Source organism: Rana temporaria, chromosome 2 (assembly GCF_905171775.1).
Source record: "Rana temporaria chromosome 2, aRanTem1.1, whole genome shotgun sequence".
NCBI classification, from domain to species: domain Eukaryota; kingdom Metazoa; phylum Chordata; class Amphibia; order Anura; family Ranidae; genus Rana; species Rana temporaria.
The window spans coordinates 60,088,659-60,108,181 of NC_053490.1; the positions used below are offsets into that span (position 1 = coordinate 60,088,659).

Consider the following 19,523-nt stretch of genomic DNA (forward strand, 5'->3'; position numbering starts at 1 on the left):
ATGGAACAGTTCTGGCTGAGATAGTGGGTAGATTCTAGCAGTTGGAATAGGCCTATCTGGGATAAGATCAATAGGACAGTCATATATTCTATGAGGTGGAAGTGTCTCTGCATTGGTTATGCTAAAAACGTCGGAAAAATCATGCAGATAAGTTGGAAGACGCTCACAATTTACAGTAGTTAAAAGTATGTTATAGATTGGGTAGCAAGTTTGTTTACAAAATGTAGAGTCTAAAGTGATTGCAGTATCGGACCAATGAATAGTTGGGTGGTGAAAATGTAACCATGGTAGGCCTAACACTATAGGGAATAAAGGTGATGGTATGACATCAAAAACCAAGGTCTCAGTATGGGCATTACCACTAGTAACCAACAGGGGTACAGTTTGAGATTTGACTGGGCCAAAAGAGGAAGTAGAGCCATCAATGAAAATGACAGACAAAGGGGTTTGCTTTACCACACAAGGGATTTTATTTAAATTAACAAAATCTAAATCAATAAAGTTGCCACAGGCACCAGTGTCGACCATCGCATCAATGGTTGTCCTGTCTTGATCCCACTGTAAGGTAAGGGTGAGAGAAATATAATTATTAGTGGTAGAGGCAGATGTAGTACTAGCTCCATTGAATGTTAAAGTTATTACCTTCAGACCTATTCTTTAGGATTGGGCAAGAAGACACCATGTGGTCAGGGGCGGAACAGTAAAGACAAAGATTCTGGGCTCTTCTTCTTTGTTTCTCAGCTGGGGATAATGGGCCCTTGATTGTACCAACTTCCATAGGTACGTCCTTTGGGGGAGATCTGGACCTCCTAAAGGGTGTGGGTTGATAGGAAAAGGCACGTTCAGCCTTTCTTTCTCTGAGACGGCGATCAATAGAGAGAGAGAGAAGCATAAGATCCTCCAAAGATGTAGGAATTTCCACACGAGCGAGTTCATCCTTCATAGACTCAGATAACCCGAGACGGAATTGATTTCTGAGGGCTATATCAGTCCACAAAGTTTCACGACACCAACACTTGAACTCTGAAATGTAGTCTTCTACAGGTCTTTTTCCTTGTTTAAGGTTACGGATAGAATTTTCTGCTGTTATTTGTTTGTTAGGGTCTTCGTAAAGGAGAGACATCTCATCTATGAAAGTGTTAAGAGCACCTAGAAGATCACCGTGCTCATCTACATAGGCATCAGCCCAAACTCTTGGTTCACCTTTAAGGTAAGAGATCAAGGTCAGAATCCTGACTCTGTCAGAGTAATAGGTACGGGGGCGTAACTCAAACATAAGACGACAAGAACTAATAAATTGACGGAAATTTTTTCTGTCACCTGAAAACGGTTCTGGAGGGCAGACCTTAGGTTCAGGTCGCTCCCTAGCTTGAGGAAAATTTTGATTACGGAGAACCTCATTCTCTAAACGGAGATCATTCAAATTAGTGGTGAGAGTGTCCACACGCTGTGATAATCCCACTAAGTGGTTTGCAAGCTCCACTGGATCCATTATTTTTTATGGTTCCACTATTATGTGACGATCCTGTCTTGATATATGTGGTTTGATTAATTGGATCTCAGCTGCGGAGGTTTCTCAGGTGTAAACCAATTAGTCACTCTAATATGTGGTAAGAGTTAATGGTTTAAATCATCACAACCTCAGAGTACCAACACAATCAAAGAGCTTATTGATTCATAAGCTAATATTTGTAATATAGGCATGTGCGGGAGCACGTAAATAATAGTGAGGATTGTAGTATATATAACAAAAAGTCTCTGGTATAAAGACAGCAGTAGTGAGTTAAATTGTAGGCATATGACAGTTCATATAGATGAATCTTGGCAGGTCTCAAATAAACAGGATGGATAATATGCATAAACAGAGTTCCTTAGGAAATGAAGATAATACAGCCTGCTATCACTTTAAATCATTGATTCAGATACTTGCGGTACTGATGTCTTCCATGAGAAATAGCTGCAGGCTGGAGTGGTGTGAAATAATGTCTGTAATGCTGGAAGCTGCAGAGGGTAACCTGAAGTCTGGAAAAACCTGGAGTGATGCGTGGAGAAGTTCCTGGTTGCAGACCAGGATGAGGAATCAGGGCCTCAATTGAATACTCCTTCAGGGGTCTTTAGAGCGGTCCCGGGTGACGGCAGGGGTCCAACAAAATAGTGGAACACCCTGCTGTCATCTCTGGCAATTTAAATACCCGCCAGGGCGCGGGAAACAGCAGAGCACGCTGGGGCGCGCTTCCGCGTTCCAGCGTGAAACGCAAACACTGGCGCGGCGGAAGTGACGCGGCCAGTGCAGAGAGCGGAGCGCAGCCGATGGAATAGGTAAGGCTGCGCTCGTTTTATACTGAATAACGCCAGCGGCGTTACATATACACACCTCTCCCCGTTCTTCAGCTCCGGTGACCAATCGCGGGACACCGGCGGCGATCGGGTCCCGTGGGCGAGGTCACGGAGCTTCGGACCGGGTCGCTACTCGTTCTACATAAAGAGCAAAGTCCTTCACTGCAGGACATGTCATGCATCACTTAGATCAGCATAGGGACAAAAACAGCCTGGTGGCAGTGGCGTCACTAGGGTTGGTGTCACCCGGTGCAGTAAAACATGGTGTTACCCCCCCTCTGTCTAGGCTGCCCAGCACCAAGCAGGCAGCGCACTAGCATGGGGCGCACCCCAAACCAGCCCATGTAAATGATAGTATAGGGCAGTATAGTGGCAGGTTAGGATAGTATAGAGTGGTATAGTGGCAGGTTGGTGTAGTGGGGTGGTATAGGACAGGTTAAGGTGGTATAGGGCATGTTGGGGTGATATAGGGTAGTTTGGGGTGGTATAGGGCAAGTTAGGGTTGCATAGGGCAGGTTGGGGTGGTATAGGGCAAGTTAGGGTGGTACAGGGCAGGTTGGGGTGGTATAGTGCAAGTTAGGGTGGCATAGGGCAAGTTGGGATGGCATGGGAAAGGTTGGGGTGGTACAGGGCAAGTTAGGGTGGCATTGGGCAGGTTGGGTGGTATAGGGCAAGTTATGGTGGCATAGGGCAGATTGGGGTGGTACAGGGCAAGTAAGGGTGGCACAGGGCAAGTTGGGGTGGCATGGGAAAGTTTGGGGTGGTACAGGGCAGGCTGGGGTGGTAAAGGGCAGGCTGTGGTGGCACAGGGCAGGCTGGGTGGTACAGGGCAGGCTGGGGTGGTATAGGGCTGTTTGGGGTGGTACAGGGCAGGCTGGGGTGGTACAGGGCAGGCTGGGCATGTCAGCTAAAAAAAAAAAAAAAAATTAAAAACGGGATGGTGTCACCCCTCTAGCGGGTGTCACCCGGTGCGGACCGCACCCCCTGCACCCCCCTAGCAACGCCTCTGCCTGGTGGACAGTGGAGACAAGGTGGAAGTGGGTGTCCACTAACTGTTTATTGATCACTATGAAAAGTCCTATAGCCACAAGCTCCTCCCACATTATCTCACCCCCCAGCAGATTGAATTTTAGAGTCTATTGGTGAATGATGTTGTGGTGACTGTACCATCTAGTATCACCATTATACACCACCATGATCCCAGTCCCTATTAAAGAGGAGCTCCAGTCTGGAACAAAATAAATAGAAGTCAGCAGCTAAAAATACTGTAGCTGCTGACTTTTAATATTGGTACACTTACCTGTCCAGGGATCCCGCAATGTCGTACCCCAAGCTGATTCGTCAATTGGCTTCGGGTGCAGGCAGCTGCATTGTAAGTAAGGGAAACAAGCAGTGAAGCCTTCAAGCTTTACAGCGGGTTTCTTACTGTGCATGCACAAGTCGCGCTGCACTTTCTAAATGGTCCTGCCAACTTCTGGGACCTATGTGTGTGTCCCAGAAGGCAGCGGGGGGAAGGAGGAGGGGCCGAAAATGCACATAGATCCCCGATCTTATCCGCACGTAAGAGTGGGCACCTTTCAAAACCAGGTACCCATTCCCCTCTCCCCCACAAAAGTACCAAATGTGGCAGTGGATGGGGGGGGGGGGGGTGTGAACAAGCAAAGCTTTCCCTTTTGGGTGGAGCTCCACTTTAACCTGCCAGTGAAGAGTGCAAGAGTATGCTTTCTTATGAATATCACTACAGTGGAATGGTCAGGTGTGAGATTGGATACATAGTCAGACTTTTACTCATGGCAGCAGGGCTCTGTTAGACATATTGGAGGAGAGTAAGAAGTGGCTGTATGACTGTATGGGATGGGGATGTGGCTGATGGAAGCACTGCTGTAGAGCGGGGGCATGGATGTGCCCCATGTAGTTTCTTTTATTTTGCCACAAGATGGCACCAGAGTCTATAGTCTACAGATCACTGGGATTGATAGGCTGTGTAAGTGTCTTAGGAGCCAATAAAGGTCCTCACAGGTAGGATGCCAGTGATATGCAGGGGACACTTAAAAGATTATTTCAACCCTGCACTGGCTAGCATTAAGGGCACCCTGGGTAGGAGGTTAGCAATAACAGTAAATAGTTGTGCGTTGATGGAAAGTGCTACTCATCTTATACTCTCAAATTTAAAAAGTTATTTTTGTAACTGAAGACGTGTGCTGTCACCTGAGATCAGGATGACTGAAGTTGACTCTGGAAAATTGATTAGATAGGTTAAAAGGTTAAAAGGGCGTTCTGCTTTGGGATTCATCCTTCTCCTAACCTCTATTATAAACAGCTCCTGGTAACAAGCCTGTGCAAGTGTGGGCTACTGTGGGGATCCATGTCTATAAGGCTTGTTGCAGGAATGGAGAACATGAACCTATAGAGTGTTCCAGTCTAGCTACACATGTTCTGCAAACTATCTTGTGGTTCCCAGCTTTGAGTGAAAAAAAACTGTGTTGCTGCTGCTGCTTAGAGAAAGAGAGACCCATCTTCTGTGGAATTGTGTTCAATAGTTTTGGAGTATTCCACACCACTCCAAATCCCCTAGCCAGTTTCTAATAGCAAATACACTTCAAAAATACAAACCCTGGCCTAGACTATTCAATGAGCCACAAAGCAGCTCCTGCAGGGGTAGTGCTACACCAGTAAACATGTAAATTACCTTAATGGGTCTTCCATCAGGAGTGAGAACTTCTTCTGAGAGTTCCATCATCTTTAAAGCCATTAATGCAATTGGCTTGGCATGGCTTTTGCTCTTCCGGTGAAGTCCTGCGGCCACACAGTACGCATCACCAATGGTTTCCACCTGTTGATAAAAAGAAACTATATTAGTATGATCCAGGCAGGTGTAATGGCACGTCTGATAAAACCATTTCAACAGCGTGGAAATGTTTGTTCCACGATTCAGATAGAAAGATAGCCCAATACAAGGATACTTTGGTCCCCCATCTTTTGAACGTTGCTAAAAGTCTGATCCCAAAACTGTGGCGAACTCCTGAAGCCCCCACTATGAAGGAATGGATAGTGAAAAATAGATTGGTTGAGATCAATAGAAGAAACAATACATAGAATGGAAGACTCTTTAGAAGTATATAATAACATATGGGGGAAGTGGGTAGAGTTTAAAAAATCACGAGAATATATGTTAATGTTGGAGGGTTAAAGGGAAAAGGGAAGAAGGCGGGAGGACCCTTGGCACATGCCCAGTAGGCTGAGACTAGGCATGTTCAAAAGGGAAAAATTTGTTTCATTTCATTTTAATTCGTTATTTAATTAATTTCGTTAAGTTAGATTCGTTTTCGTAATTCGTAATTGACCAAATTCGAAAAACCCGGTCGAATTCGATAATATTTCGACCAGATTCGATAATATTTTTCGACCGGATTTGATAATATTTCAATCGGATTCGAAAATATTTCAACAGAATTCAATAATATTTCATCCGCTATCGTTAATATTTCAACCAAATACGATGATATTTCAACCGGATTGGAAATTTTTCCAACCGGATTGGAAATTATTTCAACCGAATTTGATAATATTTCAACCATCAGGCATCAGCTATTTTTCCTGTTAAATGTGTCTGGCTGTCTGCCAAATCTTTCACATAAAATAATTGAATTATACAGTCTGACAATTTAAAAATGACTTTAAATAATAAATGTACTTAATTTATCAATTACATTTATATACCGTATTTTATGGCGTATAAGACAACTTTCTAACCCCTTAAAATCTTCTTAAAAGTCGGGGGTCGTCTTATACGCCGGTAACCTAACATCTTAGCTTACCAGAATCACGGCCGTACGATTTTTCAAAAGCCGCGCCTCCGACGTCTTCTGTTCCGTGATAGGCGGAAACAATCAGCTTCCCAGGAGGCACTGTGTTCAGTGTCCGCCTATCACGGAGGGCCTCTCGTCCTGTGTTTAGTGTCCGCCTATCACGGAGGGCCTCCGTGATAGGCGAACACTGAACACAGTGCCTCCTGGGAAGCTGAATGTTCCGCCTATCACGGAACAGAAGACGTCGGAGGCGCGGCTTTTGAAAAATCGTACGGCCGCGATTCTGGTAAGGTAAGATGTTAGGTTTCACGGCCGCGATTCGCATGGGATAAGGTAAGGGCACGGTCTGGTCATGTAATGGGGCAGGTCTGGTCATGTAATGGGGCACGGTCTGGTCATGTAATGGGACAGGTCTGGCATGTAATGGGGCAGGTCTGGCATGTAATGGGGCACAGTCTGGTCATGTAATGGGGCAGGTCTGGCATGTAATGGGGCACAGTCTGGTCATGTAATTGGGCAGGTCTGGCATGTAATGGGGCACAGTCTGGTCATGTAATGGGGCAGGTCTGGCATGTAATGGGGCACAGTCTGGTCATGTAATGGGGCAGGTCTGGTCATGTAATGAGGCAGGTCTGGTCATGTAATGGGGCACGGTCTGGTCATGTAATGGGGCACGGTCTGGTCATGTAATGGGGCACAGTCTGGCATTTAATGGGGCACAGTCTGGCATTTAATGGGGCACAGTCTGGCATGTAATGGGGCACAGTCTGGCATGTAGTGGCATAGTCTGGCATGTAATGGTGGCACCGTGAAGCGAGGCATGACTAGTAGGAAAGGGGGTAGTCTTATACGGTGAATATATCCCAAAACCAACATTTTGGCTGGAAAATTAGGGGGTCGTCTTATACGCCGAGTCGTCTTATACGCCGGAAAATACGGTATATAACCATCTTCTGAAATTCGAAATTCATATAGAATGAACTCAAATTCGAATAGAAAAATATTAGAATAGAGTAGAATAAAATATATTTATATATATTTTATTATTCTACTCTTCTAATATTTTTCTATTCGAATTTGAGTTCATTTTATATGAATTTCGAATTTCAGAAAATGGAAGATAGATAGAAGAAGCCAGGTCATATTCTATTGTATTTGATTACATTCTATTAAATTCCATTCTGTTCTTTACTATTCTTTGATTTTCATTCTATTGTTTTATTATTTTATATTCTATATTAATGTATGCTTAGGGTTATTTTGATATGAAATGAAAATGAAAGGTGGAGACTACTAACGCATAACTTGTTAAATTGAAAAATTCATTAATAAAGAGATAATATATATATAAAAACATTTCAACAGCTTGCCATAAATATTTCTATGTCTGTAACTGACCTCATGGTCAGGCCTAATGCCATAGTAGCCCCACAACTGCCTCAAGACCCAAAGCCTGGGGTTCCCATATAACTATTACCCCATTGCCCATTTCCACAACACTATCAGACAGCCTTTTACTCCACTATGAAAAGTTTTAAAGGTTTCAAAATCAATATACAGTATTTATCCTTTTTACAAAACTTTTACAAAGAAAGTTAAACTACTTTAAGAAGGTGTTTGAGTTCAGCTGAAACAAATCATTGTATTTAATCAAATAAAGTGTAATCTATTTTAAGAACAGATGGTTTCAGGAACAGAAATATTTGGGAACAAGAAGTGGGCACAATATATCAGCAGGTGTAGAAACAAAAGCAATACAAAAGCTGGCACAGAATGTGATTATTTTCTAAATCAATGTTAGATGTGTTTAACTCATCTGCCACACAGAAAGGTATTGTTATGCCGATGTTTTGCTAGGGCATGGCTGGCAAAAAAAAAAGGAAAAAAATCACCACGGACATTTTCTGTTAATCCAGAATACATAAGTTTGCCCCTCTATTAGAGAACACTCCTGACCCATTTATTAAATTTTATTTAAAATGACACTAAACTCTGATGATAAAAAAAAAAAAAAAATGAATGCAAGTTTATATTCTTAACTAAAAAAAACTATTGCTCTTCGCCTGCTTCAAATGTCCAAATTATTATGTTTTGCTGCTGTGATCAGGCTTCCTCAAAAAGGGTGGCTACATTCGATTTCCATGGTCCCACTTTATGTAGGAGCATATCTAGGGACTGTGAATTCTGGACTATGAGATACAGCAGTGCACATAACAACAACTAAAGTGCAGTGATCATTTGCAAGAAATTGAAGTGAGGGGCATAAGGAGATGTTTGGAATCTCACGGAGACAGTTAAAAAGAGGCAGAAAACACAGTAATGCCCCGTCCACACGCTCGGAATTTCCGACAACAAATGTTGACCGTGCGTAGGCTCCATCTGATAATTTGAGAGCTGGTTCTCAAATTTTCAGACAACAAAATACGTTCTCATAAATTCCGATCGTGTGTGCACAATTCTGACGCACAAAATTCCACGCATGCCCTGAATCAAGTACGAGACGGAAGCACTCGGTCTGGTAAAACTAGCGTTCGTAATGGAGATAGCACATTCTTCACGCTGTAACAGACTGAAACGCACAAGGCTGAAAAGCGTGAATCGTTTCTCACCATACTTCCCTTTTCTCGTGCCGTCGTACGTGTTGTACGTCACCGCGTACTCTACGTTCGGAATTTCCGACAACATTTGTGTGACCGTGTGTATGCAAGACAAGTTTGAGCCAACATCCGTTGGAAATGTATCCACGGTTTTGTTGTCGGAATTTTCGATCGTGTGTACGTGGCATAAGTCTTAATTTTATGAAATAGATTGCATGACCATTAGGGTGGTTTTAAAGGCTGAAGGTTTTTTACCTTTATGCATTCTATGCTGAAGGTAAAAAAAAACTTCTGTGTGCTGCTCCCCTCACAGCCTCCCTTAATACTCATCTGAGGTCCCTCTCGATCCAGTGATGTGCACGAGAGCCTCGCCTGTCCCAGGACTCCCTCTCCTTATGGCTGAGACAGCAGCGGGAGCCATTGATATGTATATCACAGCCAGTGATATGTATTACCATGTATTCTATGGTAAGGTAATCAAAGGAAGTACCATCCTTATTGTGTTTTATATACTCCTTGTTCCTGTTCAACGCTGTAAGATATGTTCTGCCATTCTCCATAAAAGTAAAGCCATTTGCTGTATCCAAGAAGCTTCTAGCGCATGATTTCAATACTCTTACAATATACTGTACTACTCTATACACATCTTTCAATTAGGTCTTCTACTGTCGGTTCTCTCATTGCCCTTCCTATAGATCCATACCCTATACATTTATTTTTCTGCAGTCTTCCACTGCAAGTGGCACTGGGTTCATAACAGGTCTCCTCTCACCAATGGCTGCATCAATGTATCTGAATCTATCACATGATGAAACTAGTCACTGTTCAGAATCTCGCGTGTCATAAATTGACAGATATAACTGAATACAATTTGGAAAGTACCAACTGCTAATGGCACTGTATAAAATCTGTCACTAATCAACCAAAGCATTTCCATTTGACCACAGGAGATCAAGCAATATTTTCCCAGGGATTCCTCTAAGACAGTGGTTCTCAACCTTTCTAGTGCCGTGACCCATTGACATTTTTTTCCAAGTTGTGGGGACTCCTAACAGTAAAAAAAATTTTTTAGCATGGGTGGTCAGCACCTAAGCCAAGACAAGTAATTTGCGCCCCTAACCCACGGACATTTAGTGATCCCTGAGTCCCTTCCACTCATACAGTATTAAAACCCCTTATGGTACATTTTAGGATGTACCACTCTTCTCTTTGTTCACCCTTTTCCCCCCTTTTATCTCTCCATCCTAATTTCTTTTCTTTTTTTTTCTCCCATCCCTTTCTCTAGCCATCTTTCTTGTTCTTTCTCTTATTCTTTCTCCACATTTTCTTTGTTCCTCCCCCTCTTTTCATGTATTCTTTATTTTTTATTCCTTCTCTTACTCCTCTATTTTCCTCTCCCTTCCATGTATTCTCTATTCTCCTTCTCTTACTCCTTGGTGGGGGGAATTAGGATGAGTTGCAGTGCTGAGGGGACATCTGATCAGCCAACTAAGGTGCTCTTGATCAAGGTCATCTGCTGATCTGAGAAATGTAGTGAGGACTAGACATGTGCATTTGTTTTCGTTAGAATGCATTTTCGTCCGAAAATCTGTTTTTTTCGCTATCGTTTTAACAAACGATAACGAAAGTGCAAGAAACGAAAACCGAAAGATCCGACATAAAAAATGCTTTATTTTCGTTTTCGTTGCGGTAAAAATTCGATATAGAGAGATTCGACATTATAGGGAAAAGATTCGACATCATAGAGAAAAGATTCGACATTATAGAGAAAAGATTCGACACTATAGAAATAATAGATTTGACATTACAGAGAATAGATTTCGATTTATGAGAAAATAGATTCGACATTATAGAGAATAGATTCGACATTATTACTAGTCATACAACATTAGAATTCTTGTAGGCGGAATATTCGAACGGAAATGTACGATTCGACGTAAAGATTCGACGTTCCGTCGAATATTCGTTTGACCATTCGACAGAGACCAAAAAGATTCGACGTTCCGGCGAATATTCTTTTGACCATTCGACAGAAACCAAGTATTATTGGATTTTCGGACAAAAGCTATTCCCCAACGAAAAACGAAATAAATCAAAACGATTTTCGGGAGTAACTAAATACATTTATTTTCCAAACGAAAACGAAAAAACGAAACAAAATATTCCAGTCTGCACATGTCTAGTGAGGACTTTTAATGGCAACTATAATCACAGGTAGTGTTACTCACTGTGTCTCCAGCTTTGTGGTGTCTCATAGCAGCGACACCTATGCTGAAACCAGGAGGTAGGGTCTCCACCAGCCCCTCCCACTTCACATTCCTCACCAGTCAGCTGACCTTTAGTCTCTGCCCCCCAGCTATGCCGTGAACTGATTGGGCGGCTGTGAAGATACTGAGTGGGCGGCCGTGGGCTCCAGGAACAGCCCAGATGGGTGCCCACAGGCAACAGAGACAGCCCTGCTGGGCAGCCGCAAAAGGCTGGGAGAGCGGAGCGGGCTTTAGGAACAGGCCAGGATTCAGTGACCCCTGGCAAATTTTAATTCGACCCCCAGGTTAAGAACCACTGCTTTAGATGCATGTGTCTTAGATTTATTCCCTCTCTGCTCACTTTATTTCATAACTCATATATACACAAAATAAAAATTACATTTTTACATTAAAAATTTTGCATGAACAAAATTACCACAATTAATAATAAAGACTACAAAAATTACCCCCTTCATGAATGGGTACATTTGCTAGACCTGCATAAAAACCTTTACACAGTTTTCTTCATATTCTTATAAAAACAGCACTCAGGACAGCTCCCTGGTCAGAATCCACAGCGGGGTAGTACAGACGCTATGTTGTATGCTCAATGATTAAGCGCTGTAGCGTGAAACGTTTCTTGTTTCTGCTGTTCTAAATAAAAATGTAAGCTACAGAAGTGGGGGTAGGTAGCTTTTTGCTATTTCAAAAAGCATTTTGGTCCATAGCTATAATTTAGTAGTAGACATAAGCAGGATGTTAACTGAGGGTATAGTAGCTAGCTACTTGGTTCTTTTAGGGCCGGTTCACACGAGAACGTGGTGTGGGAAAGGCATGTTCAAAATGCACTGCCTTTACGATCTGCTGCGGGTGCCAAAACCTTGTTAACCACTCAAGTCCCGGACCATTTCGCTGGCCAAAGACCAGAGTACTTTTTGCGATTCGGCACTGCGTCGCTTTAACTGACAATTACGCGGTCGTGCAAAGTAGAGCTTTCTTTTGGTGGTATTTGATCACCTCTGCGGTTTTTATTTTTTGCGCTATAAACAAAAATAAAGCGACAATTTTGAAAAAAATTCTATATTTTTTACTTTTTGCTATAATAAATATCCCCCAAAAATATATAAAAAACACTTTTTTTCCCTCAGTTTAGGCCGATACGTATTCTTCTAGATATTTTTGGTAAAAAAAATTGCAATAAGCGTATATTGATTGGTTTGCGCAAAAGTTATAGCGTCTACAAAATAGGGGATAGAATTACGGCATTTTTATTATAATTTTTTTTTATTAGTAATGGCGGCGATCTGCAATTTTTATCGTGACTGTGACTTTATGGGACACTTTTGACACATTTTTGGGACCACTGTCATTTACACAGCAATCAGTGCTATAAAAATGCATTGATTACTGTGAAAATGACACTGGCAGTGAAGCGGTTAACCACTAGGTGCCGCTGAAGGGGTTAAGAGTGCCCTAGGGAGTGTTTCTAACTGTAGGGGGGATGGGCTGTGTGTGACATGACAGTGATCACCACTGATCTGCACCCCCCTCCCCCCTGAAAGGTGTCAAATGTGACACCGGATGGGGGAGGGTTCCGATCAGCGGTAGTTCTACTTTAGGGTGGAGCTCCGCTTTAAAGGGGACGTATATATACGTTGTTTTGCGCAGCCGTGCCATTCTGTCGACGTATATAAATGTGCGGGGGTCGGCAAGTGGCGGTCATCCCAAATGCTCATCGTAAAATGCAGTGCATTTGTGGACACCAGATCACATGATACCGCAATACCATGTGATATGGTGCAGTGTGTCAAAAGTAGTGCATGCACTACTCTCCATGCAGTCTAGTGCATCTTGCAGCCCATTTAAATGAATGGATTTCCAAATCACACTGCAGGAGAATGCATGGGATTCAGCAGTGAATTATGGCATATAAATGTTGCTAGAACAGTCCCAAAGTGACCAATGTGAAAAAAATGGTTCAAACTTAGTGACTTTCCATCATCCATTGCAAAACACCAGTGATGTGCCACCACCTTAAGTAAAAGAGACTCTTACCAGAGTAGGTGGATGCTTATAAATGAAAGAGTCACATACGCTTATATTAAATGGTAAATACTGTAGATTTATCTGGTGACTATCCACAGGCTGCAGATCAACATTATTCCTCATACTGGTATCTCATCAGACCCGAGAGAACATCCCATGGGAACCTAGAAAGAGCCAGGAGAACCACACAGCGTAAAACCCTTTTACAATCTATTTATTGTAAATACTAACCTCTCACATGGATAAAAAGATAAAGCGCTTATCATGTAGAAAATACACTCCCGGGATACAAGTCAAACACTTCCTCAATGAAAAGAGCGTGGCAACGTCACAAATGATGGCTCCAGCCTACGCATTTCGTCAGAATTGACATCATCGGGGGCATGGAAACCATCACAGATCGCCACGCACTTATATATACAAGAACAGAGGGAAACATCGTCACTGGGTATACACAAAAAAGTGTATACCCAGCTTTAGTGAACCAGGGAAAGTGTATTTCCCATTGATAATAACAAAAAAGGCTCCACTTATATAGTCAAGGAACTTACAATCTAAAGTCCCTAACTCACATCCATGCATATACTAGGTCCAATTTAGACAGGAGACAATTATTCAACCAACATGTCTTAGGAATATGGGAGGAAGCTATCCCTATTTTCCCTGTATATTGTAAATTATCACCACTACCCACTGAAACTACAAGTTGTGGAAGGGAGTTTCGCATCCTTACTGCTCGAATAGTAAATAACCCCTTAAGCAGTTTAAGGTTTATCTGCTTCTCTTTCTACTTCATTGAGTTTCAACATGTCTTTTTAAGCAACCTGAGACTGAATAATTTTCTCCCTAGGCTAGAATCGCCATTTAGATATTTGTATATTGAGATCATATCCCCACTTATGTGTTTTTTCTCTAGAGAGAATATGTTTAATAGTTGTAGTTGTTCCACAAAACTGAGATTCCCTTATCAGCTTTGTTGCCTTTTTTTTGGACTCTATTCAGTTCCAGCACATCCTCCCTGAGGACTGGTGACCAGAACTAGATGGCATATACAATATGTGGTTGAACCAGAGTTTTGTAAGGTTTTAGAATTATAGCTTTATCTCTTGATTAAATACCCTTTTTTGCTGCATGCTGATAGTCTCCTAGCCTTGGCATTGCATGCTATTGTTGAGCCTGTGATCTACCAGGACCCCCAGATCCTTCTCCATCCTTGATTTCTCCCTAGCAAAAAACTAGTAAAACAAATTTGCCATATAGCTGCCATCTCTCTATTTCATCAAGGTTTTACTGTAAACTTGATATACAGTTGCAAGAAAAAGTATGTGAACCCTTTTGGAATGATATGTATTTCTGCAAAAATTGGTCATAAAATGTGATCTGATCTTCATCTAAGTCACAACAATAGACAATCAGTCTGCTTAGACTAATAACACACAAAGAATTAAATGTTACCATGTTTTTATTGAACACACCATGTAAACATTCACAGTGCATGTGGAAAAAGTATGTGAACCCCTAGACTAGTGACATCTCCAAGAGCTAATTGGAGTGAGGTGTCAGCCAACTGGAGTCCAATCATTGAGATGAGATAGGAGGTGTTGGTTACAGCTGCCCTGACCTATAAAAAAAACACACACCAGTTCTGGGTTTGCTTTTCACAAGAAGCATTGCCTGATGTGAATGATGCCTTGCACAAAAGAGCTCTCAGAAGAACTACGATTAAGATTTGTTGACTTGCATGAAGCTGGAAAGGATTATAAAAGTATCTCCAAAAGCCTTGCTATTCATCAGTCCACGGTAAGACAAAGGGCCAGATTCAGAAAGAATTACGCTGCGCAGCAGCGGCATAACGTATCCCATTTACGTTACACCGCTGCAGGTTTACAGCGTAAGTGCCTGATTCACAAAGCACTTACCTGTAAACTTGCGGCGGTTCAACGTAAATCCGCTCGGCGCAAGCCCGCCTAATTCAAATGGGGTGGGCACCATTTAAATTAGGCGTGTTCCCGCGCCGAGCGTACTGTGCATGCTCCGTCCGTCAAATTACCCGACGTGCATTGCGCAAAATGACGTCGCAAGGACATCATTGGTTTGACGTTAACGTAAATAGTGTCCAGCGCCATTCATGGACGACTTACGCAAACGACGTGAAATTTAAAATTTTGACGCGGGAACGACGGCCATACTTAACATCGCTTAGACCACCTAGGAGGCAGCCTTAACTTTACGACGCGTATCGCTACGGAAACGACGTAAATTTAGATCAACGGGCATCGCGGACGTTCGTGAATCAACCGTAACTAGTCATTTGCATATTCTACGCCGACCACAATGGCCTCGCCACCTAGCGGCCGGCCTAGAATTGCAGCCTAAGATCCGACGGTGTAACACAAGTCACACCTGTCGGATCTTAGGGTTATCTATGCGTAACTGATTCTATGAATCAGTCGCATAGATACGACAATCGTATCTCAGAGATACGACGGCGTATCAGGAGATACGCCGTCGTATCTCTTCTGTGAATCTGGCCCAAAGTGTCTATAAATGGAGAAAGTTCAGCACTGCTGCTACTCTCCCTAGGAGGGGCCGTCCTGTAAAGATGACTGCAAATGCACAGTGCAGACTGCTCAATGAGGTGAAGAAGAATCCTAGAGTGTCAGCTATAGACTTACAAAAGTCTCTGGCATATGCTAACATCCCTGTTAGCAAATCTACGATACGTAAAACACTAAACAAGAATGGATTTCATGGGAGGATACCACCGAGGAAGCCACTGCTGTCCAAAAAAACATTGCTGTACGTTTACAGTTTGCACAAGAGCACCTGGATGTTCCACAGCAGTACTGGCAAAATATTCTGTGGACAGATGAAACCAAAGTTGAGTTGTTTGGAAGAAACACACAACACTATGTGTGGAGAAAAAGAGGCACAGCGCACCAACATCAAAACCTTGTGCCCTGGGGCACTCTGTTCACAACTCAAGACCATTCTGAATATTTATCACCACCCTAGATGCTCTCATGTAACCAGTTCTCTATCCCGGTACATACACTGTCATCAATGCCAATTCTAAATGAAGCATTTAAGGGGTACTGCATATAGACATACCATCAAGGAACATAACGAAGATAGTTTCTGCACACCTGTGGGACACCATTTCCCACAACCAGACCACACTATGGAAGACCTGTGTCTTAGTTCTTAAAGGGAATTTCAAAACTATTCAGGAAAGGAAAACTTTTGACCTAAGAATGATAATTCTATTTGACACAAAAGATAATGGCCTAAATTTAGATATGGGTTTTCTTACTCATTATCCAACAGTTTTATGACCCCCTCTGTGACCCCCCCCCCCATATAACTCTCCCTCTTTCTTATCTCACTAACTATGCTAGTTGTATATTACCATTCCAATGTACATTTGTTTGCCTGTGTTTGTTTTGACTGTTTTTTTTTTTATCTTTTCCTCAGAGATTGTGTTTTTGTTTTTTAACATTCTGCTAAGACCTTTGTGAATCAGTTGAATTATTACTGCTTGGACCTAGAAGGGGACATACCCCAAAAAGCTTTTCCTGAAAAATTGTATGTTAGTGCAAATAAAAAAAGTTTCACAGACAGTAATCAATTGTTTCTGTTGCAAGTGCGCTAATATGGCTACAATCCCCTCAAGCAGGGGTACTGTAGCAAATGCTTTGTTGAAATCCAGATACACCACATCCATAGGCCTTCTCCCATCTAAATGACAGTCCTCATTCCTCCTCCTTTCACATCAGAGTCCTCAGTCCCCCCCCCCTCCCATCCATTTTACACCATAATGCAGCTGTGACAGCATGGAAGTGGGTAGAAGGCCCACTTCTAAATGATGGGGTTTTACCTGAATGCCACCAGCCCTGGATTAGTGTCACACTGTGCGCAAGATGCAGTATGGCACCCCAATGAACCCCAACAACCCCTTAAGGACCACTCCATGTACATTTACTGTGGCAGGGCGTCCCTTAAGTGCAAAATCACTTACCTGCATGTGATTTCTTTCAAGGGCTCCGGCGCATGCACACACGCCACCGGAGCCCCACTTCCACTGTGATTGGAGCCAATCAGTGGATCCAGCGATTGTTCGGACGGAGGCTGAACAGCGGTCTGCCTATGTAAACAAGGCAGATCGCCATTCTGCTAGTAAGAAAGATGGAGATCTTGTGTTTCTGCTGTGCAGGAACACAGATCTTGGTTTTCCTACAGTGCAACCATCCCACACATAGTTAGAAAGCACTCCCAGGAAACACATTTAACCCTTTGATTGCCCCTGATGTTAACCCCTTCCCTGCCAGTGTCATCTGTACAGTGATAGTGCATTTTTTTAAGAACTGATTACTGTATTGGTGTTACCTGGCCCACAAAATTTTCACCTAGTGTCAGATTTGTCTGCCGAAATGTCTCAGTCCTGCTAAAAATCGTTGAATGCTGCCATTATTAGTAAAAAAAAAAAAAAAAATCCATAAATCTATCCCATAGTTTATAGATGCTATAACTTTTGCGCAATACCAATCAATATGTTGATTTTTTTTACCAAAAATATGTAGCAGAATACAAATTGGCCTAAACTGATGAAGAAATTCGATTTTTTACATTTTTTTATTGGATATGTTTTATGTTTTATAACAAAAAGTAAAATTATTTTTTTTCAAAATTGTTGGACTTTTTTTGTTTACAGCGCAAAAAAAGAAAAAACGCAGAGGTGATTAAATACAACAAAAATAAATCTCTATTTTCGGGAAAAAAGGACATACATTTTATTTGGGTACAGTATGGCACGACCGTGCAATCGTCAGTTTCAGCAATGCAATGCCGCATCACAAAAAATGGCCTGGTCAGGATGGGGGTAAACCTTCCGGAGCTGAAGTGGTTAAAGAAGATCAGACACAGTGGGCATGTTGCAGGAAAGGGACAAAGACTGCAGAAATGCTATAGGAGAGTTTTGAGACTGAGGATATGCTTTAAAAAACAGTCAAAGACCAGAGATTGATTTCATAAAGGTTTACGGTAAAACCTTGGTTTGAGATTAACTTGGTTTGAGAGTGTATTGGAAAAACAAGCAACATATTTTAATACATTTCGCCTTGATATACCAACAATGTCTTGATATAAAGTAGCGTCATGTCACAACTGAGTACAAAAGAGAAGAGAGGTGCCTCTAAGTGTAGAAATATGGTTACATTTAATGAAGGTGCAACATTTAGCAACATATTGCTACACTTAGAGGCGCCTCTCTTCTCTTTAATACTCTGTAGCTCCTGCTGGATTTTGCTTCCAAACCCATTGTGGAAGCTTCCATTTGTGAATGGACATTTTATGGTTACACAACCTGGTTACATTGCTATAATTTTTTTAAAGGGACTATAAACTGAAGGACCTATGAATAAATGATTGTGGAACAAATCATTTGAGTTTCCATTATTTTTTATGAGGAAATTTGCTTTGATATACAAGTGCTTTGGATTACAAGCATGTTTCTAGAACTAAATTATGCTCGCAATCCAAGGTTTTACTGTATAGGGATATGCACACTCATTATTTGGTATCATCACATAAGACTGAGGCTATAGATCAAGGCTATCACATCCCCTTTACAAATCAAAACTTCCAGATTTGTGCTCTCCATAGCCCCCTTAAAATACTTGTGACACATTTGGTTTTACTCTTAGTATGATACATTAGAAAAAAGGTCAAAGGAAAAAAAGCTTAAAGGAGAAAAGGGATGACAGCACAAAAAAAATCAAAGTGTAAAAGAAATAAATCATCCAGTCTAAAGACTATTCTTAGGCCCCATACACACGAGAGAATTTATCCGCGGATACGGTCCAGCGGACCGTTTCCACGGATAAATCCTCTCAAAGATTTCCGCAGATTTCGATGCGATGGAGTGTACACACCATCGCATTGAAATCCGCGCGGAAATCCTCTGGCGATGACGTGTCGCGCCGTCGCCGCGATTATGACGCGGCGACGGGCGCGACGCTGTCATATAAGGAATTCCACGCATGCGTCAAATCATTACGACGCGTGCGGGGAATCCCTTTGGACGAATGGATCCGGTAAGTCTGTACAGACGAGCGGATCCATCCGTTGGAATGGATTCCAGCAGATGGATTTGTTGTGCATCACAGCAAATATCCGATCTGCTGGAATCCATCCCAGAGGAGATTTCTCCGCGGAAACAGATCCGCTGGCGTGTACACACCATAGGATCTATCCGCAGAAACCCATTTGCTGGGATTTATCTGCGGATGGATTCTATCGTGTGTACGGGGCCTAACACAGACTACTGTCTACAGGACTGTGCAATAAGTGCCAAAGGGCTACATACAGCACCTGGGTCGCAAGTTGGGCACAGAGTGGCTGACCTCTCCAGGGAACTTACTTTGCAGTAAACCAAGAACAAACCAAACAATCCCTCCAATATCAAAGTATGAAAAAAAATATGTTATAGC

The 19,523-nt window shown here is 42.3% G+C and overlaps 1 protein-coding gene across 1 annotated transcript in view; it reads right to left on the minus strand.

Annotated features, from left to right (window-relative positions):
• The window catches only part of GUCY1A2 (guanylate cyclase 1 soluble subunit alpha 2), a 293,950-nt gene that overhangs the window by 29,211 nt on the left and 245,216 nt on the right, over positions 1–19,523 (minus strand). Inside the window, exon 6 of the mRNA XM_040340243.1 lies at positions 5,027–5,170. Coding sequence (XP_040196177.1) covers positions 5,027–5,170 — 144 coding nt within the window. The remainder of the gene's footprint in view (positions 1–5,026; positions 5,171–19,523) is intronic.